The sequence below is a fragment of the Panthera uncia genome, chromosome A2, assembly GCF_023721935.1.
Source record: "Panthera uncia isolate 11264 chromosome A2, Puncia_PCG_1.0, whole genome shotgun sequence".
Lineage (NCBI taxonomy): Eukaryota > Metazoa > Chordata > Mammalia > Carnivora > Felidae > Panthera > Panthera uncia.
Window position 1 is genome coordinate 24116572 of NC_064816.1, and position 26250 is coordinate 24142821.

Below are 26250 nucleotides of genomic sequence, written 5' to 3' on the forward strand. Positions count from 1 at the left end.
ACTTCATCACACTTAAAATCCTAGGCTTCAAGGAACACAACCAAGAAAATAAAAAGACAATCCACAGAATAGGAGAAAATATTTAAAAATCATACATCTGATAAGGGACCGAATTTAGAATATATAAAGAACCCTTACAAATCAATAATAAAAAGACAAACGAAGTTTTAAAAACTGGCAAAAGATCTGGAAAGACACTTCTCCAAAGTGAAAAGATATTCACCCAACACAATGTTAAAGAAGAACAAAGTTAGAAGACTGCAGTTTCCTGACTTCAACACTTATTACAAAGCTACAATAATCAAGACAGTGTGCTATTAGCAAAATAATAGACAAATAGACCAATGGAAAAAAATAGAGAGCCCATAAATATAGTCAGCTCATCTCTGACAAAGGAGCAAAGGCAAAACAATGGAGCAAAGATAATCTTTTCAACAAATGGTGCTGGAATAAGTGGATATCCACATGCAAAACAATGAATCTAAACACAGACCTTATGCCCTTTGCAAAAATTAACTCAAAATGGATCAGAGACCTAAATATAAAATGCAAAACTATAAAACTCCTAGAAGATAACATTGGATAAAACCTAGATGACCTTGGCTATGGTGATGCTTTTTCAGCTATAATGCCAAAAACACAATCCATGAAAGAAATAATTGATAAGCTGGACTTCACTAAAATTTAAAATTTCTGCTCTGCAACAGATAATCCCAGGAGAATTAGAAGACACACCACAGACTAGGAAAAAATATTTGTGAAATATATATTTGATAAAGGACTGTTATCCAAAACATGCAAAGAGCTCTTAAACTTCAACAATAAGAAAACAATCTGAACTGAAAATGAGCCAAAGACCATAATAGCCACCTCACCAAAGAAGACATACAGATGACAAGTAAACATATGAAAAGATGCTCCTCCACATCATATGTCATCAGGGAAATGCAAATTAAAACAATGAGGATACCACCCCACACCTATTAGAAAGGCCCAAATCCAAAACACTGACCATACCAAACGCTGACAAAGGATGTAAAGTAACAGAAACTCTTTCATTCATTGTTGGTGGGGATGCAAAATGGTACAGCCACTTTGGAAGACAGTTTGGAGGGTTTCTTACAAAACTAAATATACTCTTACCATACAATCCAGTATTTACCCTAAGGGGTTGAAAACTTATGTCTACACAAAAACCTGCACATGAATATTTAAAGCAGCTTTATTCATAACTGCCCAAACTGAGAAGCAACCAAAATGGTCTTCAGTAGGTGAATGGATAGACTTGGTACATCCGGATGATGAAATACTAAGCAGCACTAAAAACAAATGAGCTATCAAGCCATGAAAAGACAGGGAGAAACTTCAAATGCATGTTACTAAGTGAAAGAAGCCAATTGCTACATTCTGTCTGATCCCATTATATGACATTTTAAAAAAGGGGAAACTGTGGAGACAATAAAAAGCTCAGTGGTTGTAGGGGGCAGGAGGGTAGAGATGAATAGGCAGAGCAGAGAGGATTCTTGGGGCAGTGAAAATACTCTGTATGATATTATCATTGTGTTTATAATTATCTTTATACATTGGTCCAAACCCACTGAAAGTACAGCACCACGAGTGAACACTTAGATAAACTATCGGCCTTAGATGACCATGATGTGTCAATGTAGGTTCATTCTTGGTACCAAAAGTACCATTCTGGCGAGTGATGTTCATAAATGGTAGAGGCTACGGATGTGTGGGAACAGGAAGGTAGAAAGGAAATCTCTGTACTTTCCTTTCAATTTTATTATTAAGAAAACAAAACTAAACTAAAACTGCTCTAAAAAAATTAAAAAAAAAGATGTTCGGAGTACTTGGGTGGTCAGTTGGTTGAGCGACTGACTTCAGCTCAGGTCATGATCTCACAGTTTACGAGTTCGAGCCCCACGTTGGGCTCTCTGCTGTCAGTGCGGAGCCCGCTTCAGATCCTCTGTCCCCCTCTCTCTCTGCCTCTCCACTGCTCACATGCTCTCTCTCAAAAAAAATAATAATAATTAAAAAAAAATTCAACACTACTAGCTATAGGGAAATGAAAATCAAAACCACAATGAGATATCACTTTATATGTACTAGGATGGCAGTAATAAAAAAAGATGGACAGTAACAAGTGTTGATGAGGATGTGGAGTAATCAGAACCCTCAAACACTGCTAGTGGGATTGCAAAATGGTGCTGCCATTTTGGAAAACAGTTTGGCAGTCCTCCAAAATGTAAACATAGAGTTACCATATGACCCGCAATCCCACTGGAGGTATATACCCAAGAGAACTGAAAACATATGTCCATACAAACTTGTACTCTCCTCTCTTGGTGGGGGGGTGTGAAAAGAGAGGAAATGCATATGAACAGAGAAAGTGCTCTTGGACATGTGGTCAAATGAGGTAAATCTCATTGGAGAACAATACATATAAAATGAGCCCATTATGTTGGTTTTTAAAGATATGCACAGGTACACACACCTGTACATCAAAACAAGAAAAATATACAGTCAGCTGACCATAAATGTTCTCTCTGGAAGCAAGCCAGGGATGGGGGAGGCACAATTTAATTTTTTACTCTACAATTTCTGATTTGTTTGCATTTGTATATGTAAAGAATATAACCAGCCTTTCTTGTACAAAAGAGCATTTCTTTTTCTAGTCAAAGGGGAAGGAAAGAGGGAAAAGGCCATTGGAGCTGGGCAGTGTGGGAGATTCTGAACGTGGATAAGAGTGAAAGAGCACTCCCAGTAGTAGGAACAGTGGATGCAAAGCTGTTAATGTTGAAAAGCCTCTAGGGTATTTGGGGGGCTGTTGGGTTCAGCTCCATTGGAGGGTCTAGCAGGTGACCTGGGGTGGGGTGTGATGACGATACACCAGAACAGTCCATTGAAGCAGCCAGGTTCTGAGGGTCATGGGTACATGGAAGCCACCACTGTAGGGGGAGGCCTGGGAGAGACCACAGGAGGGGAGGGTGCGCTCGGTGGGCAGGGCATCTCATGGCATTTCACACCTGACCTCTGTCTCACAATAAATTTACCCTCAACTCCACTATCCGGATTTGGCTCCTAATATAATTGTCTCCAGAAAGGACAGCACCTGTCCCTGGTGAGGTCCCCAAATCTGAATGAAGAACTCTCTGTGTGTTTGAGCAAACCTTTCAGAGCACAAAGTAGTGACGGAGTGATGTGTGTCCGTTTTAGGTCACCAGATAATGACCACAGCCAGCCTTTCCTGCACAGAGGCTGTGATAGGAATATGCTCCCTGCACATATCTTCTCACTTAATCCCCACAGCAAACCCATAAGGTACAGCCAACCACTGTCCCCATTCACAGAGGAGGAAACCAAGGTTTGCAGAGGTTAGGCACCTTGCCTGAGGTCACTTTGCTACTAATGCAATGCTGGAGCTGAGACTGGAACACAGGACCCCGACCATCACCTCCACCACCTCCGGACATGTCAATTTGCCTTCAAGTCACCCACTGCCCTGCATCACCACCCCAGCTTCCAGGAAAATAGTAAGCTCAGAATTGAAGATGAATTCAGGGCTTGGGGTTCTATCAGCAGGAGCAGCAAACCCCAACCTATAAAGTTATCATATGCTGTGTGGAAGTAGACGTGGCAGATTGGACAAAGAACTAAGTTGGACTGTTAAATAACTAATTTGATCTTTAGCTAGCTGAGCCACACAAGGCACCAAACTGCCTCCTTTGTCTTTCAGCTCCGGCCAAGGACCCCAGCCTCTCTTTCTGGAGCACTCAGCTTTGACTTGGGCCCCATGTCCAGCTCTGTCCTGACTTGTGGGTCCACTTTAGAAAAGTCAGGAGACTCCTGGGGAAATAAGGCAATGGCCTCCTCCAGTCTCATTGCTCCGTGGCCACCAGAGACCCTGGGGATCCACTTAACACCCCAACAAATCCTCACCATGCCAGAGACTGGGCGGTTGGCCGGGAGCAGCCTTTGCGATCCCAGAGCTGACATTCCACAGCGCTGTGCACCAAAGCAAGGCCTGTCAGTGATATTTAAAAGCATCTCTCTCTCTTGACATCACTGAATCAATCTTCTGGGAAGATCCCCCTCATCTCCACCTTCCCTGATACAACTGAACAGAGTTCCAGAAAGACACAGTTGGCAAGTTATTCCACTTCCCACCTTGCTTTCTTGGTCAGGAAGATGGGGATACTAAGAGGGCATGTGCTACAGGACAGTTTTAGATAATACATGAGGATGTCAGTGTAGAGCCCAATAGCACAAGGCACGGCCTTTCACATCAACTGGCATTTACTGAGCACTGGTATGTCAGTTCCTTTTCCACAGAATACTCCAACATATGTGCACACACGCTGCCATAACCAATGAGGATCTGGCATCATCTGAGAGCTGGTACCTCTTTATCTGGACCTTTGCACATGCTCTTCCCTCTTCCTTCCATCCCCCACCCCCCGCCACTCCCCAACAGAAGTGACTTGTAGCCATCCCTTTCTTTTCTTAGATATCACTTTTTCCAAGAACCCTCCTTGTCATACCTCCTTTATGCTTTGTTAAATAACATCAAATGACCAACCAATCAACCACTCAATGGGGAGAATGGGAAGCATACATCTCCTGGTCTATGATCCTATACATTTTCATCACTTTGTTTTTTTCCATCAAAGCTTTGCTAAGTAACTACTTTCCTTCTAGATGGTTCCCTGTAGGTGATGAGATGTTTGTAACCAAATGGCACAAAAGAGGAGGCAGTCCATGGCGAGGGCAGGTGAAATAAAGCAAGTCTTACTACGTGTAGGTTTGTACTTCTAGCAGTGCCCCCCAAGGCTTATACTCGTCGCCCAGGTGGCAGTTTCAGGAAACACCATTACTCCAGGTACCTCTGGAAAGGAAGGCACAAGCCTTCTGGTCAACCATGAGAGCACACAGTGTTGAGATCTTACTCCAGCCACCTGCTAGGATCTGGGGAGGAGGTGATGGAGGTTCTGCCCACAATGTCTCATTTCCCCTCCCCCCTTCCCCAGTGAGACAGACCATGTCCAGGGCTCAAGAGCTGACTGGCCAAGCCAGGAATTCAACCACAACCTTGGGGTCCACACGCATAGAACTGTCTTCCCCCAGATAGCCACACCCCACATTCATCTAGGTTTCTGTTTGAATTGCTTCCTCAGAGAAACCATCCCTGACCTAAACCAATGCTGCCTCCACCCCACTCACTCTGGGTGAGTGGATCCCATCCAGCTTCATCTTGTTTATTACACTGACCACACTCCCTGATATCATATTATAGACCTAGTTGTCGACTGTCCATCTCTGCCCACGGGATGTAACACCATAATGGAGGAACACTGCCAGTCTTGACTGCTCTGTGGCCAGTCTCCAAGCCCTCCCTCCATAAATGGTTCTTGAATAAATGGAGTGAATGAGCTGAGCTAAGGGGATAAGGCACATGTGCAGATAGGATTCCAAATAACTATAATCTTCGATCTTTTTTTTACAAAAACGTGTACCCATTTTCATAACTGAATGAACAGTTTTCACTACAGTGAAGGAGAAGGCAAAGCTTATCTCCAAACCTCTCCACAGAAGACCCCACTCCACCCACCACACCGGCGATCTCCCACGCAGGAATGTGCATTAATTAGAATCATATATACAAGCGTTTCATTGTCACTCAAGTTTCAACCTGTGCAAAGTGATATGAATCAGACAATATTTGTACACACCATTAAGATAATGCATCCAAGGATTAATTTTTTTAGTTAATTAAACCTGGCTGGCTTGGTCAGAAGAGCGTGTGACTCTTGATCTCTGTGTTGTGAGTTCGAGGCCCATGTTGGGCGTACAGCCTACTTAAGAAAAACAAAACAAAAAAAAGCTCTTACTCACCTCACTTCACTCAGGGGATGCTCATTCATTCTGTCACTAAGGAACATTTATAAAGCATCTACTGTGTGTCAGGGGCCAGAGTTCAGTGGTAAAGAGGGCAATACCTCTACGCTCTTGGAGTCTGCATTCTCCTGTGTGGAGGCAGACAATAAACCCATAAATAGATACACGACTATGAACATTTCAGGTACGCTCCATGAATAAAATACAATGGGATAATGTGATAAATACTGATGGGGGAGGGGCTGCTTTGAACAGAGTGGTCAAGGAAACCACCTCTATAGAGAAGACATCCAAGCTAAAGGACAAGATACTGCCGGACATGAGAAGAGTGGTAGAAGAGTGTGCTCCGCAACAGGAAGAGCATGTGCAAAGGCCCTGAGGAGTCTCCTGACAACTTGAAATCAAATTTTATGAACTGCATCCCATCCTAACAGCCCCACGACAGGCCAACAATCTCTGCTCCCTCAGCTTGCCTTCTCCTTTCCCCAATTGACTTCTTTATCAGATTTTCTCAAGTCAAGGCAGACTTGAATTTTCCACTGGAAGGTGTGCCCTGAGTAAGGGCACGAAGGAACACGTGTACACTTCTACCTCTAGGAGACACAGGTAATGTTGACATCTTGACACCGTAAGAACTTGGGCCTGCTCCTGTACAAGAGGTAAGAATCTCCCCACCAGCAATTCAGGATCCCCTTTTGTGGGGTGCAGGCTTTTTGCAGAAAATGATGAAGAGAGAACTCTCTGGAAAAATACACACCTGTGCTCCAAGCATCTCATGTACGTGTCAGAAGATTCCTGGAGCCCCAGGCTCAGGACTCCCATCTGTGGTTACTACCACCAAAAGATGCTAAACTGGTGCAGGCTCCACTGGAGGGACAATCTGCTAGAGGTTAGTGAGTGGAGGGGAGGGGACAAGAGCAGGTCTTTGGGCCCCTAACTACACTCCCACACTCACAGAGATGAGACAGTATCAGCCTATCAGGGGGCCTGAGAACTGAAGGAATTCCCATGGAACCTTATTCACTCCCCCTCAGTGAGGCAAATATCCAGTCACACTCTAGAGCTTCCAGAGAAGGTCTGAGACCCCATTTCTCAGCAGTGTCCTTGACAAAGGTCATCTCTAATCTCGTATTCTGAGACACGTTTTGTAAAAGGCTGCTTAACCATAGGAAACATTACTGCAAAGCCCAAGGATTTTGCAGCCCAAAACAACTAAAGCGAGTAGAGCTTACCTGGATACAAGGCACAATTCTAAGAACTTTCACCTCACACAACACTTTAGCATTTGTACTATTATCCTCATTTTACAGATGAGAAAACTAAGGCACAGGTGGGTGAAGTAACTTGCCTGAGACTATACAGCTAAGACAGAGACACAGAAAAGCTTTCTGCTTCCACACCCCAACCAAGAAAAAACACAGTTATACCTTGTGTTGTGCCTGAAATGCTGTAAAATAAGTTTCTGCGGGTGCATCCAGGACAACTACCGTTTGGCAGTTCTCACATCTTTGCCCAGGGCTGGAAGCAAGCCGGGTTCACGCATTAAAGGGGGAAAGAGTCCTCTAGGAACAAGTCGCTCTGTTTCAGCACTGTTCAAGCCCATGTTGAGGCTGACAGTGCAAAGCGCAGCTCTACCCCGTGGCAAAGCCCAAAGGCATCCAGTTCCACCGGGCTCGGCCAACTTCCACACTCAGAAAATGCTCACCGGCCTCTGGCTATGAGGCACCGAGATTCACCCTAACCCCTTGGGGTCCGCCTCCCTCGCCTCTACCTCACGGTCCTCTGGCCGCGCTATTTAAAAGATGCAGCCGCCAGCACACGGGCCGGGCGGTCCCGGAACCGCGGCCGCCGCCCTGCGCGTCCAGAGCCGCGTTCCTCGCGGCGAAGTGACCGGCAGCCCCGCGAGCCACTACCAGCAGCGCCCGACGCGACGCTGACCTGTGGGCGACCCACCAAGGCTGGGGAAGACACCAAGGAAAAGGACAGGTGGCGCCTCCCTCCCCGGAAGTGGCTCTGGGAACGTTCGCCTAAGAGCTCCCAGCACCAAAGTCAGGGTCTCCGGCGCGAGCGGCCGCCGGTCCGGAGTGGCGGTGGCGCTGCCTACCTGCGCCGCGCCCAGGCACCCGAGTGCGCTCCGAGTGCGCCGGGACCGGACAGCGCGCCGAGTCCGCTTCGGGCACCGGGACGGGTGGGGGCGACCCGGAGGTGGGGGGTGGGGGTCCAGCTCGGGGTTGTGGGTTAAGGCAGGGGAGGAGCCAGCCCCGGAAAGTGCCCGCTCCCGGGCGCCTAGCAGGGGTGTCCAGCCAGGGAGGGTCTAGCGGAGGGGCGGGGTTCGCGGCCAGCCGCCCTCACTCACCTCGGTGCTCAGCGCTGGCTCGGCCCAGAGGAGCGGGAGAGCGCACCGCGGCGACCGCGGCGGTGGCGGCTGCTGCGGGGGCCGCTCCCCCGGGCGGGGCGGGGCCGGGGGCGGGGAGCCCGGGCCGGCCACGTGGGCGGGAGGCGGGCGGGGGACCCCCTCTGGCGCCGGAGCCGGGTGGCGCGGGACCCGGACGCAGTCACGCCTGGCTACTGCTCGGCACTCCCCCTCCGCTAGCCCCGCCGGGGTCCCTGAGAAGACTGGGGAGGGATCTGGGCCCTGAGGCATTCCCCCCCGCCACCCAATCCAGACCCTGGCGGAGAGAATTTACAGCGTCGGGGAAGGGGTGTGCCTCCCGGCCCCAGCTCTTGCGGTGAAGGCGCTGCGGCCAGCCCAGGGCAGGCTCACGGGGTTAAGTATCGGAGCAGCAGGGGACTGTGGCGACTTAGGGGGCTGCCCTGACGGCGAGGGCCGGAGCCTGTGCGTGGAGCCCCCACCCCGCTGCTAGGCTGACCTGGGGCGCGTCGGGTCTTGTCCAAGCCTCCCTTTCCTGGACTGTGAGGGTCAGAATGAGGACGAGCCAGAGCTGCGCGAATCCCCGCGCCACCAAGCCCTCAGGAATCGCGGGGTTTGTGGGCGGGTGCTGAGCCAGAAAGAGCAGCAGCCTGCAGTGGCCTGGGTCACCGTGCGGAAATAGACGTGGGAATCCAACTAAAACTATTTTCTGCATTCATTCATTCAGTAGATAACCGCCTGCGGCCCTCAGGATCCCATACAATCAGAAATATAAAGAATGGGGGCGCCTAGGTGTCGCAGCTGGTTAAGCGCCAGCTTCTTGGTTTGGGCTGAGGTCATGATCTCACGGTTTGTGAGTTCGAGCTCCGCTGGCTGTGCGGACAGCCCCTCCGCCTCCGCCCCCGCCCCCTCCCCGCGCATGCTCGTTTTCTCTCTCTCTGTCTCTGTCTCTTTCTCAAAATAAATTGGGGGCGTGGGGGCGGGGAGAGATACAAAGACTGCCCTACAGGGATGCCTGGGTGGCTCATTTGGTTGAGTGTCCAGTCTTCATTTCATCTCAGGTCTGTGATCCCAGGGTCTTGGGATGGAGCCCTGTGTCCAGTTCCAAGCTGAGCGTGGAGCTTGCTTAAGGCTGGTTCGCTCTCTCTCCCTCTGCCCCTCTCCCCTACTTGTTCTCTCTCTCTTTCTCTCTCTCGTGAAAAAAAAATGCCATATACTGTATGGCTCTTATAAAAGTAAACCATCGTGATAAAAATCGACAATTCATTAGTTGCTCTCATAATCCAGGTGTGCCTTTTAAGTGCTTGATCTATTTTAACATTCACAACAGCCTCGTGAGGTATGAGTTGTGTGGGCCCACTTCTCAGATGAAGAAACTGAAAAAGTGAAGCCAGCCCCCAGGTCAGAGAAAAGAGGGTCAGCCCAATAATTATGGCTCTTGCCAGACTGACCTTCCGTTAAATGACAAGAACAGCCTCTGAGTGGACCCCTTCAGTCTCTAACCACCACCCCCTCATTCACAGGAAGAGGGGGCTGGTGAAGGCTTGCTGGGAGGCACCTGTCCTGACAGCAGCCTCTGGGAAGCCAACCTCACAGCCCAGGCCCCCAGGCCCCATGGGAGGTGTTCAGAACTGCTCCAGCAAAGCTGAGACTCTTCACTGAAGCCCCTGTGTATTGTTGCAGGCACTCAGCCTCCTAGTGCTGGGTGGCCTCTTCCTGGCCGACAGCCTGCCTTTGGGGCCAGAAACTAAGCATCTTGAGCAAACTAACTTTCATTTCAACAGCTGCAACTTCATTCCACTACAACTTTAAAGGGACTCTTCGACCCCAAACCCAGTGCCTCATTACCCACCTGTTCCTTGTTCAAAGAACAGGTAGCCTATGCAGTACTCCATTTCCAAGGGCAAAACCTATATCCAGACTCCTAGTCCTCAACCTATTCCCCCAAACCTCTTTTGTTATTCTCTCCTTTACCCCTTCCACACTGAAGAAGATCCCTACTACAACCAGCCTGTTTATAAAGTAATAATAAACGGCTTCCACTCCCCCATTAACCCAGCAGGAACTTCAGATGCACAAGCCAACACGTGGGGCTCTACTCAGGCAGCCTTATCAGAAATAAAAGTTTTATTTCCATTAGATTCCACTTAACAATGATTTGAGTATCTGCTACATGCTACACACTGTGCTGGTCTCTGGGGAACAGTAGTGAATCTCAACAGGACAGAGTCCCTGACCCCATGGAGTTTGCAGGTGATGCAGGAACAGCCAGACCCTCACCAGGCAGATGGGGAGCAGGATGCGGGAAGAGACACACCTGAGGAAGAGCTGGCCCCGATTCAGGCATAGAAAGACTTCCTGCGGGAAGTGGGCCTCAGCTGACCCTTGACCAGGCAGGGAAACCAGCCGGGGAGGGCAGAACCAGAGATGCAGAAGCCCAGAGGTGGGAGAGCACAGGGCACACGTCTGTGAGGTCCGGGAAGAATGAGACTAGAGAGGCCTTGATGGCCAGGGTGAGACACCAGACCTTAACTGTTGAAAGGTGCAGGCATAAGTGATGAGGTCCCTCGGCTGCTGAGAAATGCTCCCATTGCTGCTGAATGTGACTTTCTCATGGGAAAGTCTCCTGTACACAGCAAAGGCAATGTGCATTGTTATTATTATTGCTAAAGGTAAACTCCTTGACTTCCTGTTTTATTATTCAGGGTCTCCAGAAGTCAGAACAGATCTGTAAGTAGGATATGTAGGCTAAAAGAAATCAATTTAGGGGTGCCTGCGTGGCTCAGTTGGTTAAGCGTCTGACTCTTGATCTCAACTCAGGTCTTGATCTCAGGGTTGCGAATTCAAGCCCTGTGCGGGGGCTCTGCTCTGGGCATGAAGCTACTTAAACACACACACACACACACACACACACACACACACACACAAATCAACTTAATCCTACAAGGGCTTATATTCAGCATGCCATCCCCTCCCACCCACACCATACTCGGCCCCATGGAGGGGGCAGGGGAAAGGAATTGGTTCCTAGACTCATGTTAGGACTCTTTGGAGGAAAAGATGATACACCCAAATGGAGTCCTTTGGTGTGGGGGTGGGGTGGGGGAGGGATGGCAAGAAATGTGGGTTTCTATCCACCAAGTTTTGAAACTGGCAGACAGGCCAGAAGACATTGATGATGAGCTGGTTTTTCTCCTTGAAACAGTTCAGGAGGGCCTGTTCTTGAATTCAGCCCCATCTCCTCCAACTCTCCAAGACAGGATGAAATGGGGCCAGGGCAGTCACCTTACTAACTCATCAACTGGGAAAGCCGGGTGTCTGCAGGAGGCCCCCACATGGCCTGCAGAAAGGGCAGATGATGCGGTGTCACTGATCCCAACTAACAAGCAATGGCAGGAAAAGGGCCAAGGTGAGGTGCCAGGTAGCACAGCTGAGGAAAGTGACCACATGTGAAGGCATCACCAAGGACAAGGGCAAGGATGACACATTTGAGACCACTCCCCCGTCCTCCTGGTGCCCACTCAGTACCACGGGGCATTGACTATTGTGTGCAACCTTACATTCAAAACCCTCTGATGAGGGGCTCCTGGGTGACTCAGTCGGTTGAGTATCCGACTTCGGCTCAGGTCATGATCTTATGGTTCATGGGTCCAAGCCCCTCATCAGGCTCTGTGCTGACAGCTCAGAGCCTGGAGCCTGCTTTTGATTCTGTTTCCCTCTCTCTCTGCCCCTCCCCTGCTCGTGCTCTGTCTCACTCTCTTTCTCTCTCTGTCAAAAAGAGAGAAAAAAAAAAAACCCTCTGATGATGTAACACCACTCATTGTAAAACAATGCAGAGGGACAGCCTGGCTGGCACAGTCAAAAAAGCATGTTTACAGAGTATTGAAAATAAATAAATAAATAAATAAATAAATAAATAAATAAATTTTTAAATGTAGAAAATACTGACAGGTTTAAAGAATAAGATAAAACCCACACACAAGCACACCACCTAGTGATAACCACTGTTAATTTGTGCCCTTTATTTTCGCTTAACCTACTGTGAGTCTTTCCCTTTGTCATGAAATACTCTTCTGCAATATGATTGTTAAAAGCCACTTGTATGAATGTGCCCTCTTCTTAGAATCAGTCAGACCAGTATTTGGTGTGCTTCTCATTTCTCAGTATCTGGGATAAGTAATGCTTGCTAATGAAAACCCACACATAATAAATGTTGGCACACATATCTCGTTATTTCCTAAAGACAAACCTGTAAGTGGGGTCACGGGGAAAGACACTCAACTCTTCTGCAGGCAGCACTGTACAGACAGATGCCCTCTCCCTTTTGGTGGGGGACGGGTGTTGTTGAAAGATGGGGAGCATCCAGTTGAAGTGACACTAATCTGGTACAGTCCCCATCCAGGGGATGGGGATACCTGTGGAAGGATTAAGGTATTGGTCTTACTATTCAGGCCTCGGCAATGCTCTGCAAGTGGCCACACCATTTCTTTCAAAAGAGACCCCTCTGTTCTCATAATCTTGGTTAAAGGAAAACCTGTGAAGCAACCTTGAGCAGTGGAGTGGAAAGAGAGAGAGGGGCTTTGGAGTAGAAAACGCCCAAGTTCAAATCCAACCTGGGTCCTACCCTGGGGTAGCACATCACCTAAGCTCCAAAGTTCCATTAGGAGGATGTGATGTAGTCAGGCAATGGCATAATGCTTGACACAGTAGCAGCCATCCGACTCACAGGGGTGATTCTAATATGTACCATGTCACTGACCAATCTCGTGTCTACAGGAATCTAAGTCCCACAGGGAGTGAAGCCCTGAGACAGTACAAGCCATTCAAGTGACTCTCAGCTCTGGGGATCATGGTAATGGTAAATGAATAGTGACCTCATTTCAATTTGCAAAGAAAGGAATAAATGTTGTTCCTCCAGGAAACCTTTTAAAATTTACTAGTAACTGTTACTGCTTACTCTTGATGACATCAGAGACAAATGTTAATGGTTTTGAGCACCTGCTATGTGCCAGGCACCATGCTACACCCTCTACCTGCTTTATCCTTACAACAACCCCATAAGTCAGATGCATTTTTACCCCCATCCAACAGATGAGGAAACTGAAGACCAGAGAGATGAGGTGTCTTGCCCAGTGACAATTGAATGGTAGGGCTGGGATCTCTAGCTGGTTCAAGAAATCGAATCTGAGCCCAACCCAGAAGGAAGGCCTACTGTAAATGACACAGCCCTCCCTCAAGGAGCAGCCATTCTTGTGGGCAAGAGGAACCATCACATAATCACACAAGCTGAGCTAAGTGCTCCTGAAGGCAAATGTCAGGACCTAGATCATAATGAACAGTGGTCAGGGAAGGTTTGACAGCAAAGGAGGGATGGAAACAGAGAGAGAGTGTTCCAGGCAGAAGATATGGCATACGTGAAGTTCCAAGGCAGGAACACATGAGTGAGGGATCTCAAAAAACCCTGGGATGGCCCTGAAGAAAAAATGAACACACAAAAAAGAGATTGGCAAGGGGCCAGATCAGAACATCAGAGGTCACTTCCAGGGCCACTGGCAGTTTCAAGCAGGAAGTGACCTCCTGATCAAGTAGCCATCTCTCATAGAGGTCATTGCCAGTCACTCTTGGAACTAAGACCTCCAAGAGATAGGAATTTACATCAGTTTCTAGCCCATCAGCCACCCCAGCCAGGCTGAGGCAGACATTTAAGGGATCCCTCTTTATAGCCACACAGCCCTTAACCTGCCCCAGGGATCCACCTCCCCACAGGCAGAGGGGAACTCACAAACAGTGAGATCATGACCTGAGCCGAAGTTGGATGCTTAACCGACTGCCACCCAGGTGCCCCATTAAAGCTCCATTTTAATCACAAGGATTCTCATCGTAACAATGAGAATAGACACATACACATGTGCGTACCGTCTGTAAGTACATCTAACTTCAGTGCAAAAACCAAAGGCAGGACGTGCCTGTGTTTGCATTCTGCTGCCAGGCGTGCCGGCCTTTCTTTGCTGTGAGGTCTCCTTCTCTGTGGCCTGGCCTTGCCCACACTGGTGGGAAGTGTCTATGATTTGTCTGAAAGCTGACACCCGTCCACTTCTTGGAATGTCTCTGACCAGCCAGAGGGGGCACCACCAGGCAGGACCAATCATCCTGGAGGACCACTTCTTTGTCTCTGTCCCCTCCAACTTTGTAAAGCAGAGAATTCCCTAATCTTTTCCTCATAGTCAGAGAAACAATCCCAGGGGTGCCTGGGTGGCTCAGTCAGCTAAGTGTCAAGACTCTTGATCTCACAATTTGTGAGGTCAAGCCCCACGTCTGGCTCTGCACTGACAGAGCAGAACCTGCTTGGGATTCTCTCCCTCTCTGTGTCTCTGTCTCTCTCACCGTCCCTCCCTGACTCACACACATGCTCTCTCTCAAAATAAATAAATAAACTTAAAAAAAAGAGTTCTCCTCCTTTAAGCAAGACCATTATATAAAAAAATTATATTACCTAAAAGAAAAATCAATGTTATTTAAAAAGACAGAGGAAAGAAAAAAAAGAAAAATTCCCAGCTTTTGTTCACATCTAGAGTGGGGCGTGTCCATCTGCCTGGCACAGGGTCCTTGAAGCACCAAGTCCAGAAAAAAGTCTCTCTCTCAGGGCTGGCAGGTGACTAGGAAAAAAGGAGGCTGGTGAATGGAACATGAGCAGATCTGAGTTCACGGTCAGTTAGCACAGGCTACATACGTTCAATTATCAAGAAAACCAGCATTACTGTCCTAATTTAATTTTGCTAGGAACACATCCTTCCTCCCCAACTCCCATCCCTTCCTTCCTAGACCAGCATCAAAACAAACAGGCATGAACCCTGTCTCTTCTTTCGGGGAGTAAGATGCTGTAACTCAGCACCTGACGAAGTCCCTGGGCTGAAGCTCCTATCAGCAGGTAACTGTCTCCCTCCCATCCCCATCTGACCCCCACAGAACCCAAGTCTTGCTCTTCCACAGACTGACTGATAAACCACTACTTACCAAGTGCCAGGCACTTCCAAGCATGACCACGGGTGCTTCATAAACCCCATCTCATTTCATCCTCACAATAGCCCCTATGCAGTGGGTATTAGTCCCAGCTTGCAGATGAAAAAAACAGGCTCAGAGCAATTAGGTGATTTGCCCACAGTCCCATATATAGAAAGAGACGGACTCAGAAGGGAAGGGATCGTGTGTGCATCTTGCCCATTACTGTGTTGCCAGTACACACTTTAGACTCTCAGATGAATGTTGTAAGAGCATTGTATCATCGGTAAATGTGACAGCTGGTGCAACATCCTCTCCAGAAAGAGCCCCGGGAGCCGAGCTCACTGATCTTGCATTACTTTCCCTTAATCCCAAAGACCCTATTTGAATTTTGTCTCATTGCAAAAGGTCTCACCTCAGGTTTGTGTCCTTCCCTCCTTCATTGCATCCTCTACCTTATCGTATTCTTGGACCACTTCTGATTTTGTTCCTGTGAACAGGGAGGGCAGGGTATGCTGGGGCTAGGGGTGGGAAACAGACATTTATTGAAGGCCCACTATGCCCAGGACAGCAAAGATATATTTTTATGTTTCCTTCCACCATCTGCTTAGCTTACTGTTAGTAGTCTCTTATTCAATTAAAGCAGATGAAATTCTAATTAAAGCCTGCAAGGGAAGCTGGTCTTTGCTACCTTTAAAGTTTGCATTTCTAAAACAAAGTAAAGCCAGTGTTGAGGCCCCACAGATGCTGGCGATTATAAGAACCCCAAACAGGAGCACCTGGCTGGCCCAGTCAGTAGAGCATGTTACTCTTGATCTTGGGGCTATGAGTTTGAGCCCCAAATTGGGTGCAAAGATTACTTTAAAACTAAAAAAAGGAAAAAGAAAAAAAAAAAAAAAACCCTGAGCAGCTGTAAAAACAGGCTCTATTTTCTAACACTGTGGTAAAAATTAGGGTTTCTCTGATGTCCAAAGAGGATTTTCCTACTAATAGGTAAGAATTCACTTACTGCACCAACTGCCCAGTAAGATTCTTCCAATCAAGTCCCTTTAGATCTATTTGCTTAACCTGTGAAAGAAATCTACTCTCAATATTTGGATAAGGGAACCAAGCCACTATAACTTGGCACTCCAGGTCCTTCCTTCAGCCTATCGGCTATACAGAGGGACAGTTCAGCCTACTGGTTAGGGATGAGGATGCTTCAACTCGATCTACAAATCTCTGAGCTGCCAATCCCTTGTCTGTGCTCTTGGCAAAGCTAACGGATTTCCTGACTTCAGCATCTCAAAAATGAGAGTGCTAATAGTACCTTGTATATTGGGTTGTGGTGAGGAAAGACACAAAGAGCACTCAGAGTGGGAACTAACATCCTGTGGTTGTCTGTCCTCACTTGCTGTCCCCACTAACGTTATGGGAAAACACTCTACTGCCTTTGGCCACACGTACACTTGCAAGTCCTCCCCCACCTACCTGGGCGGCCAGACCTTTACCAAGGGGACCTGTGAGCAGCCTCGGCAGGGTTTGCTGCAGCTCATATCCCAGCTCTGCTACTAGCTAGCTGTGAGATCACGAGTAAGGGACAGCCTCTCCAAGCCTCTGTAAAATGGGGACAGTACGATTACCCACGTAGCAGAGTATCTGTGAAACTAAATGAGATGATGGCGTGTAAAGCATGTGGCGCTCAAAGGTTGGCTCTTAGAAATGTGCGGAAATGGCAGGGAGCATGGGAAAGAGGAAATGAATGAGGAAAAACATGCAGTCTCCTGGGTGAATATGAACAGGAAAACTGAAGGCTATGCCAAGCATCAGAGGCAAGAACATGGTTGAATTTCCTCCTCAGCAGTGCTTCACTCAGAGCGGTTTTTTGTTTTGTTTTTTAACAGTCCTGCGGGGAAGGGTAGGGGGAAGAACCAGCGGACGAGGAAAACCCAATGTTCCCAAGACCCAACTCGTCCACCATATTCTTTTCAGACAATGGCCAGGAGGCTTGTATCCTGTGTCCCTGCTGTTTCTTACCACTTGTTGTCCTGTCCTGGATACCTGTCATTTCTGAGCACTATGTGCCAGTAAGCACTTCACATTCACCACCCTGTGAGGGAGGGTCTTTGGCCCATTCTAGAGATGAGAAACTGAGGCCCAGAAGTGCAGCCACAGGGTCACAGTGGCAGAAACAGAGCTGGGAACTCACCCCAAAGTTGATGGGCACCAAGAAGTTAACTCACAGAGTGCTGGCACACAGGAGGTGGGATAATGTCTATAGGAAGAAATAAAAAGGCACTTCTTTGTCTTATTGGATGGCAGGAAGTTTGTGGCTCCCACATTTCAGTGGCTCTTTTCAAATTTCTGAAAAGAAAGCCCATTTGTTCTGACAGTCAAATTTCTCCTTGATAGGAGCATCCCTGCTCCTGACTCCACACAGGCAACACATCACTGCCCACCGGAGGGCAAGGCAAACAGCCACGGCAGCAGGCTTCATGTGCAAGAAAGACATACTGGCTACCCTCACCTCCTCACCCTGGATATTCTTCCTCCTTCCCAGAGGCAGAGCCCTTGGAAAGCTGTGCTAGGAACCCAGCTACTCGGGAAACAGGAAAGAGGATCTAGAATCATGAACCACTGCAATCTTAAAACATTTTATTTGATGCAGAAATCCTAAGGTACAAAAACATTTTGCAAATGTCAGCTGTGACCTACTGTCACCTATTTACAGTTATGTACAAATCAGATAAGACATTGTTTTCAATGTAAAAATATAGCACACTGCTACAGTCCTGCTATTCCACCAAACCCCACAAAGGACAAACTTAAAGATGAAACAAAGACAATGGCAACAACCACCATGTTCCAATGTTCCACAGGCTTTCCCCCCCCTAGATCGTAGTCACAGGGAGCTTCTGAAGTGAAAAAAAAAAAAAAATAGTAAAAATAGAAGTTACCTACTCTCTAAATGAACATGTGGTTTTTACAAAAGTTTTTGCTTTGTCCAGACTCACCATGGTTTTTCTTGAGAGAAAAACACAAGTTTTACATAACAATTACACATCAGTGTAATAACCCAAAGGAATTTTTTTGTCTAACAGATGGAGCAGCCAACTTTGTCTACAGCATGTACAAATAGAAGAATGCTTCTTTGAATATTCTCCACTGACATTTTATTTGATACAAATGTCAGAGATGCAGTCATAATGGTTTGCTTTTCTCAGACTTCTGATTGTGCAAAACACAGTGCTAGGTCATTTCAGAGCCATGGCCCCAGCCCTTCAGAACACAGGAAAGCTCCTGGAAGAGTCTGTGGTCCCAGCTGAACTTCGGGCAGGAAACAAAGAGCAGGAGGGGGGACAATTGGCCAAAATTCCAAGAGGTTGTCCCTCACCTTCCTTAAAAATTAGCCCTTAGCAGCTGCTATCTTGCCGGTGATTAAGCTGAAGTCTGAACCATCTAATAATATTGAGTCATGAATTAAAGGCAAGGTCTAGAGGTATGTAAAATAGAATCCAAAATTGGGAGGGAGAGGTAGCTACCACTCAGAAGGTAAGAGTTGGTCTTGAAGAGAATTTTGGAGCTCAGGAATGACATCAGACACATCAGGAATAAGCACCAAGTGTCTGACCAGAAGAGGGGAAAAGAAAACACAATAGAAGACGATTGTTGGGGAGGAATGGATGGGGCAACCAAATAATCCTCAAAATGAATGCAGGCGATATACCATTTTTAAAAAGTGCCATTGTATTTGTAACTAGTAAGAGAAGCTGGGCACATGAGAATTTCCCTGTAATCCCCATCCTGAGCTTGGCCATCACAAGGCACCAATGCGAAGAAGGCACCACATTCTGTTTCGGCAACCAAACACAGTGTGAAGCTGGGAAACAGAAGAGCAGTGAAAATTATTAAGCCCTTGGAAAACAAGAGCTATGAAGAATGGTTTAAGTAGGTGGGATTATTTATCACTGAAATAAAAACACCAGGGGGATGACTTCACTGTGGTTTTCAAATACACGGAAGGTAACCAGCTGTTCTTTTTCCACTACATGCAGAACAAAAGAAGGCTGGTTTGAATTTCTGTAAGACGTACAAAGAACTATCTGATCAGCAGGGCAGGTTACAGAATTTCCCTCACTGAAAATCCAGAATCCCATCCATAGCCATATGTCTGAAATAATTCAGGCTCAGCCCTGGCTGACACCGGGAGGGGGGACATCCTAGATAATCCAAACTTTCTCCCAGCTCCAAAACTCTGAAATTGGAATCCAAGCTATTAGCTTACAGTCAGACTTCCTTTTGTTTATTTTCACCCTGAGCCTGGAAAGGAGGGGACACAGAAAGGATGACCCAACACCCCAGGAGGACTCCTAACTGATCTCTTGGTATCAGGAAAAGCTTTTGTCTGGATACTGTTTCACATCTCCAAAACACAGTCACTTCACAGATCATTTAAAACATTAAAGAAGACAATGCAAATACCTGGCTCTAGTGGACACTCGGGGATTCCCTGCCCCACTCCCCACAACGCCTGCTGTTCTCATTAAGTCTTGGCCTAAGCTCAGAATTGCACATCATTTAAAAAATTATGAAGCCAAGAACTAAAACTATAAATAAGGCCCTTTAGGTTGTGGAGTTTAAATGAAAATTGTTCCAAGTGTTATGCTTTTTAAATTGGGAAACATAAATCTGATTTTGAAATTAGTAACTGGCCTGCCTTTCTCTTAAGGCACCATGAAACATAAAGAAGCCCTCAAACATTTCAAATACATTCACAATCGTATCAAACTACCTTGGGGGAGGCAAGGTGGGGAAGAAGCAATCCAGACACCAGCTGCATCTAGCAAGAGCATTTTCTGGTGGTACCAGACATCTGTAATTACCATGAACGCTTTTCATTTCAAATCTTACAAGGCAGAGGTAGCAAACTGGCATCTAGTGGGCCAAATCAGGCCCACTCATGTGTTCTGTTGAATCTGAATTGAAAAAAAAAATCTCTTTTAATTTAGCTGCCAATACTTTAGAAAATTAGAAACTTTCCTATAAAATTCCAGATTCTCAGCTTCTCTTGAAAAATGGGAAGATCAGGAGACACCACATGGCCACAAATGGCTGGAGTAGCTGCCCTCCTATGGGTGGGACACGGAGCACTTCAGTTTGCCACACTCCCCACCATGCCCTATGGTCTCTCTGACACTGAGAAGGTAGGTCATTGCCATTTATCACCACACTTCATTGATCTGTCGTCCTGGCCCGCTGCACTGGCACCTCCTGAAGGCATAGCATCCGCTAAATAAAAGTGGCAGTCTTCACCAACGATATGAAACAAGAAAGGCTAACAACCTTCATGCTGTTATTGTCCACATCTCTCCAATAAAGACACAAGGAAGGATTCCTCTCCCCTAAGAACCAAATTAGCATTGAGGCTATTGGGGACCATGGGGTTTTCTTTCTTAAGAGGAAGGTTGTGTCGTTTCTTCTCTAGGAGTAAAATAGCTTTTTCTTCATTTGTTTCTTTTAAAAGATGCTCAACTCTGAAAAAAGGAAAAGTTCTGAAAATCATGTAACTCCACATTTTTGGAGGAACAGTCTTCCTGTTTATTTGTGCTTAAGTCAGGGAACCTGAGACTAGGGCTTGGCTAGAAAAAAAAACACCCCACATTTGCAGCTATGAAGTCGCAAGACTGAACTTTAATATACAAACACGCACGACCTCAAATTATGACCCATTGATTCTGATGATGTCATAGTTGCTAAAGACATTTTTGAACTTCTGCTCTGGGACTGTCTTCAGTTATTACTAATGTGTTAACCAAAAATGGTCTCATGACTTTAAGGCCCCATCTCATTTTTGGTTCAAAATGCTATTACCCAACCTGAGGGCCTGGGCCTGTGTCTTCTGATTCTCTCTGGAGATCAATGTGCCTCAAAGGCCCAGGATTTGGCCCTCTGGAGGATCCCCTGCAAGACACTCTGTCCACTGTGTGGCTGGACTGGGTCTGTCCAGGTGGTTCTTGTTGCTTGTGGCCAACCTCTGGGAGAAAAACACACCTTTACCTGGGCTTCCACTTCCCCAATCCATCCCTGGACAAAGCTGACTACGTCAGATGCTAAGTCCTTTCTGTAGGGCACTAGGGAGTTAAGATGAACACCTAGCTCCCTACCTTCAACTACCTTCAAGATTTGCTTACCTGGGTCCTTGGACCTACTCCAGGTGTCCTGCCCAGAGAACACCAGCTAACTTAGCCACACAAGCCTCTTATTCTCAGGACCAAGGCTTTTTATTGAGATCATCCTTATATTCTAATTCTTGTTTCCCCAATTTCAAGAAGCCTGTGATTCAGTAGAACCTTTATCTGAATTCCGTGTTATCATTTCCATTGACTGGAACAATGTATCAGTCAAAAACTGCAGGTCTGCTTAAAACAGATGTTTTGCCTTAATCTACAGGGCAACTGTTCTTATTCCCAGCACAAGATGGGGAGGTTTAAAAAAAAAAAAAAAAGTGAAACTAGTAAGGCAAAACCACGAAGTTGGGACATCTCAACACTGTGGTTTTGCTACTTGGTATGTTAGAGTCTGCTTGTGTTGAACATAAGAAACATTAGTATTTCAAAATAAGTATCCAAACCATAAATCCAAACGAAAAGTTTACCTGATTTTTGGTCTAGCACATTTTTTCCCTTGCATTTTCACAAGAAGGAAGTTCATTTAGCAAGCTCTCTGCCCACATGCATGGAGCTCAGTTGATGCTCCCCACCCCCTGCCAATCCTCCGTGCTGTTCCTGGGGTCGCTTTCTCAGAGATGCATCATTTTCTGTGCAAAGCTGAATATCTAACCTAAAAGTAGCTCCTCGGGGTTCCTTTGGAGCACGTACCATTTCTTGGCTTCAATCTCTCTTGATACTGTTCCAGAGTGAATTTTCACGTTAGCAAGTTTGGACTGACCAATCTCCCTTGCAGAACGTATCCTGACAGTGGAAGGGCAGGGCAGGCATATGTGGGCAGGAGCTCTGCACTTGTCCCAGACTCTCCAGTATCATGGAACATCTCTTCTCCAACCGGATGCCTGGTTCTGTGGGGGAGGTGGTTGTGAGGCTCACTTGTCTCCCCTGCAGAGCAGCTGCAGGAAACTCGATGCCAGAGAACAGACAAACACGTTCTTCCCCCAAGAAGCCCGTCAGCTGCCTTTACAGAGCATGGAGTGTGGCATTTGCATCAAAAATACACACAAACCTCTTCTTTGCAGCAAGGCGGCAAACCTTCCCTTCCCACCTGCTAAGCATGTGCTTGGATGGAAAGTCCTGCCTCATTCTACCTCCCAACCCCTCCTTGAGACATTTCTCAGTGTCTCCCTTAATATTGGTCCTACCTGCTAAAGGAGTAAAACCCAGGGTCCCCTGTGTAGTGCTGAGTAAAAGCAGGGTGCCCGAAGCCAACAGCACCCACGGAAAGGGTGGAGAAAGATGCTCACAACCCCTCAAGGACACAGGGAGAAGGGATTCCACAAAGACATCATCACACACATGCTAATAGACAAGCAGGATTTGAACAACTGTTTTCCCTTCGGAAGGAGAAATTCTGTAGAAATGTCATTCATTAAAAACAGAACATTTACTTTTCCTTTTTTAAAGCAAATTCTTTCCTCCTAAACTCTAAATACCTATTTTTGGTAGGAGCACAAGAGACCAATCTTTCACTGGGTAAATACAACAGAAACACACAGCGAAACATGATTCACAGGCTGAGTTGTGGGGGGAGTACTTTGAGATTCAAGAATTGAATGACTTCAGGTCTCATGTCTTCTTCAGATATTACAAGAGCAAACTCATCTTTGTGACAGTCTCCCCTCCACCTTCTTAAAATGAGATTTATCATTAGTCAAAACCAGTTCAGCAGATTAAGTGGTTGCCACCTGCATATCGCCATATTTCAATGGATTCTGATCCCTGATATTCTGGACACAGCTTTAGATCAGAAGTCAAATGAAGCACGGACTCCGGCTTCCAATAATCCAGCCCAGTTAGGTAATTAGTCTTTTAAAAATAAACTTCCAGGCAGCAACATCTAAGATACTGCACAGTAAATGTAACCCCGGGAAACTTGGTGGGCAAATCCCACCCCCACACAAAGCCTACTCAAACCAAGAGGCGGTCCTGTGTCCTGAGTTTTGCTGCTTTCTGGACATTGACCAACCTATGTCAGAAAGAATTGTCTAGATGGTCAGCCTGACCCTGCAGCCCCCACCTCAGTGTGCCATGGCACCCACGAACACATAAAGACTCGTATTATGAAAGGTGATACGATATACAGTCACCTCCTCGACCTTTGACTCAGAGCTTTTTTAACATCCAAGCCATTGTAAATTCTACACCCAAAACAGACAAGAACATCATCTGTAGGAACATGGATTCCAGATAGACTGGCACTTGATTTCTGTGGCTGTAATGGTACTAAAAGTGCTTCTCCACAAAGCATTTCCAATCAAAGTAGCCAACAGCGAATGGGCAAAGTCGGAAGAGATAAATAAAATCTGAATGAGCAGTGCAGGTATTTTCCTGTTTCTCTGTGCATGTTTCCTCCCGACCTCCCAGAGTTGGCTCTAATCCAAGGTCTGACCTAATGTGACCAGCTGCCGTCAGACCTTGTGGACATGCCTTCCAGAGATCCATATGGTTTTAGAAAATTGGAGACTTTGCCAAGATATCAGGTAGAGGGATGGGGCAAGGAGAGCAAGTACTGGCCCGAATTTCACTCCAAATATCCTTGTAGGAGACCTCAGCTCCAAGCAGACTGCTCAACCAGGGAGAAGAGCTGGGGGACCAGAGAGAGGCAGCAGCTAAAGTGGCAATGCGTAGACTCTTCTGTTTTGTTACAAAGGGGCGACTGCGTGGAGTTCACCAGTGTAGCTGCAGCAACCAGGCTCTGCTCGGCACGCCCCAGAGGTGAGGAGCTTGGAAGGGAAGGCGGGAGGATCCTCCTCACCTAAGGAAAGAAGACAGGGCAGAGACACGTCATCGCACTTCACTGGGCTGGGGGCTAAGGCCAGAGTGTGGCTGCATCTGGGCTGGGACTATGGGCTTTACAAGCGAGGCAGGCATACCAATCGGCTCAAGACAGGGCACTCTCATCCTGGTGGCAGGCTCCCTTAGCCCAGGGTCAAGGGTTTGCATGCATGACTCCCGCTGGCCACAGGGACCGTAAGGAGCAGTCCCAGATGGCATCCTGCTGGTGCTCCCTTGGGAGGTAGGACTCTTCTACAGAGCCCTCCTACCTGGCCCTGTGCTGAGATATGATGGAGAGAATATCGTGTCCATCAACCCCTGGATCACAAGATGTGGCTTTCAAAGCACTGGCATTGGTGAGGGGTGGTGAACACCTCAAATCCCAACAAAGATACAGGTCCACAGCCCCTCATCCGATACCCCTGGGGCAAGCTGTCTTGGTAGTCAGATGTCTGTGGAGTTCAGGAAGGTGATATAATGCACACACTGCATGTTACATAACACCACTTGTGGGGCCTGGGCAAGCTCACTGTAACTTAGCATCAGTATTTCTGCAGTTCCCGTGAACACTCCCAGTGCCTGGAATAAATCGGGACTACCAATGGAGTTGGGTTACTTCCCATGAGGTTTCATTGCCAATAACTCCACCCGAAAATTAGGAAAACCCTTGCATGGATTTGGGAATTAGGGACAAAGGCTGTGGCCTGCATCAGGAACCCAACCCAAAGACACTCTGGGCTCTCCTGCACCTTACCCAGGCCAGAGGAGGAGGACACGCTCTCCGTCAGTGAAGATGTTTCTGTTTGATCCGCTGAGAGTCCTTCCATTAGGGGCAGAGACAGCTCCGAGGAGGGCACGGATGAGTCGTAGATGCCCGAGTCCCGGGGCATGTCCGAGGGGCTGGCGGCCTTCACCACGTGCAGCAGGGGGCGCAGGACCGAGCCGCTGCCGGGCCCAGGCCCCGCCTCCACGTCTGGGTCCAGGCCCAAGGGCTGGCCCTCCAAGGGCAAGTCGGCCTGCACCCCGGGGACCGCCTCGGCCTTGAGGCAGAAATCGCTGTCAGGGCCTGGTTTGCACATGACATCGTTTAACACTAAGCCCGAGTCAAACTTCTCCAGCACTGGCTCCCGGTAGTGAAGTGGGGTAGGGCGTAGGGGAATGAATTGCTTCTCAAACCAGTCGGGCTCCTCATCGATAAATTGGTGCATGTTGCAAATGGCGACGTAAAGGGACCGACCTGATTTGCTGCGAAAGTAGTTCCTTCTGCTCACCTGTCCGGGGTACTGCCCGGGCTCCGGGAGACCGTGGTCTCGGGAGTGCAGGTGGGAACAGAGCTGGGGAAGGTTGTCCATGAGTTTGTACTTGGTGCTCAGGTCCAGGATGCTGGGAACATCTCCCTCGCAGGAATAGTCGAAGTAAACGGTGATGAACTTGCTGAGCTGGGCTGAGGAGCTCTGTTTGGCCTGGCGGAGCTTTTCAGCGATGGCGGACACAGCCACCAGGAAGAGCTCGCCCTTCCCGGAGCCCCGGCCGCTGCCTTTGTGCTTGTAGTTCTTCTTGTCCACAAAGTACTTCATGCCTTTGGAACACACCACGATGATGAACTGGGACTCATGGATCTTCTGGATGACCCATTCTCTCTGTCCTTCTCGGCAAAGACTGAAGTCTTCCCACAAGTCCAGAGCCACCTGGAAATAGATCACAGACTTCACTCACCCCAACCGCCTGGGGGGGGGGGGGTCAGGTAACAAAAACAAGAGTGTTACAGGAAGGTCACATCATACGTCCCTTGAGTATTATCAGCACTGCCGTGTGCAGGCTCAGAGCTGCTGGGCTTTGAGAACAGCTCACATTCTGTGGGTGATGGTCACGTGCCAGGCCCTCTGCATCGTGCCCCTGTTTTAGCCTAACGTGGGGCCATTAACACACTCACCCTATGAGGGAAGATCCTGAAGAGAAATCTGGAAGGTGATGACGGAAGGATCTGGGTGAAGG

The 26250-nt window shown here is 47.6% G+C and overlaps 3 protein-coding genes across 4 annotated transcripts in view; 1 reads left to right on the forward strand and 2 right to left on the reverse strand.

The window, feature by feature from the left end:
- The window catches only part of ARHGEF3 (Rho guanine nucleotide exchange factor 3), a 306479-nt gene extending 298117 nt beyond the window's left edge, over positions 1-8362 (reverse strand). Inside the window, exon 1 of one of the 2 annotated variants that reach the window (XM_049640756.1) lies at positions 8258-8362. The gene's annotated coding sequence lies outside the window, so the exon portion shown is untranslated. The remainder of the gene's footprint in view (positions 1-8257) is intronic. The other variant, XM_049640760.1, reaches the window with a different exon arrangement.
- On the forward strand, positions 3800-4445 carry SPATA12 (spermatogenesis associated 12). Its single transcript, XM_049640763.1, is given in 4 exon segments — positions 3800-3915; positions 3917-4071; positions 4074-4120; positions 4122-4445. Coding segments are annotated over 4 exon segments (570 nt in total). The 3' UTR covers positions 4374-4445.
- Positions 8363-17888: 9526 nt separating the features above from the next.
- IL17RD (interleukin 17 receptor D) overlaps positions 17889-26250 on the reverse strand; it is a 71357-nt gene continuing 62995 nt past the window's right edge. The window contains exons 12-13 of the mRNA XM_049640748.1: positions 25010-25943; positions 17889-24235 (exon numbers count right to left, since the gene is read on the reverse strand). Of these exons, the coding sequence (XP_049496705.1) occupies positions 24123-24235; positions 25010-25943 (1047 nt within the window). The 3' untranslated portion in view covers positions 17889-24122. The remainder of the gene's footprint in view (positions 24236-25009; positions 25944-26250) is intronic.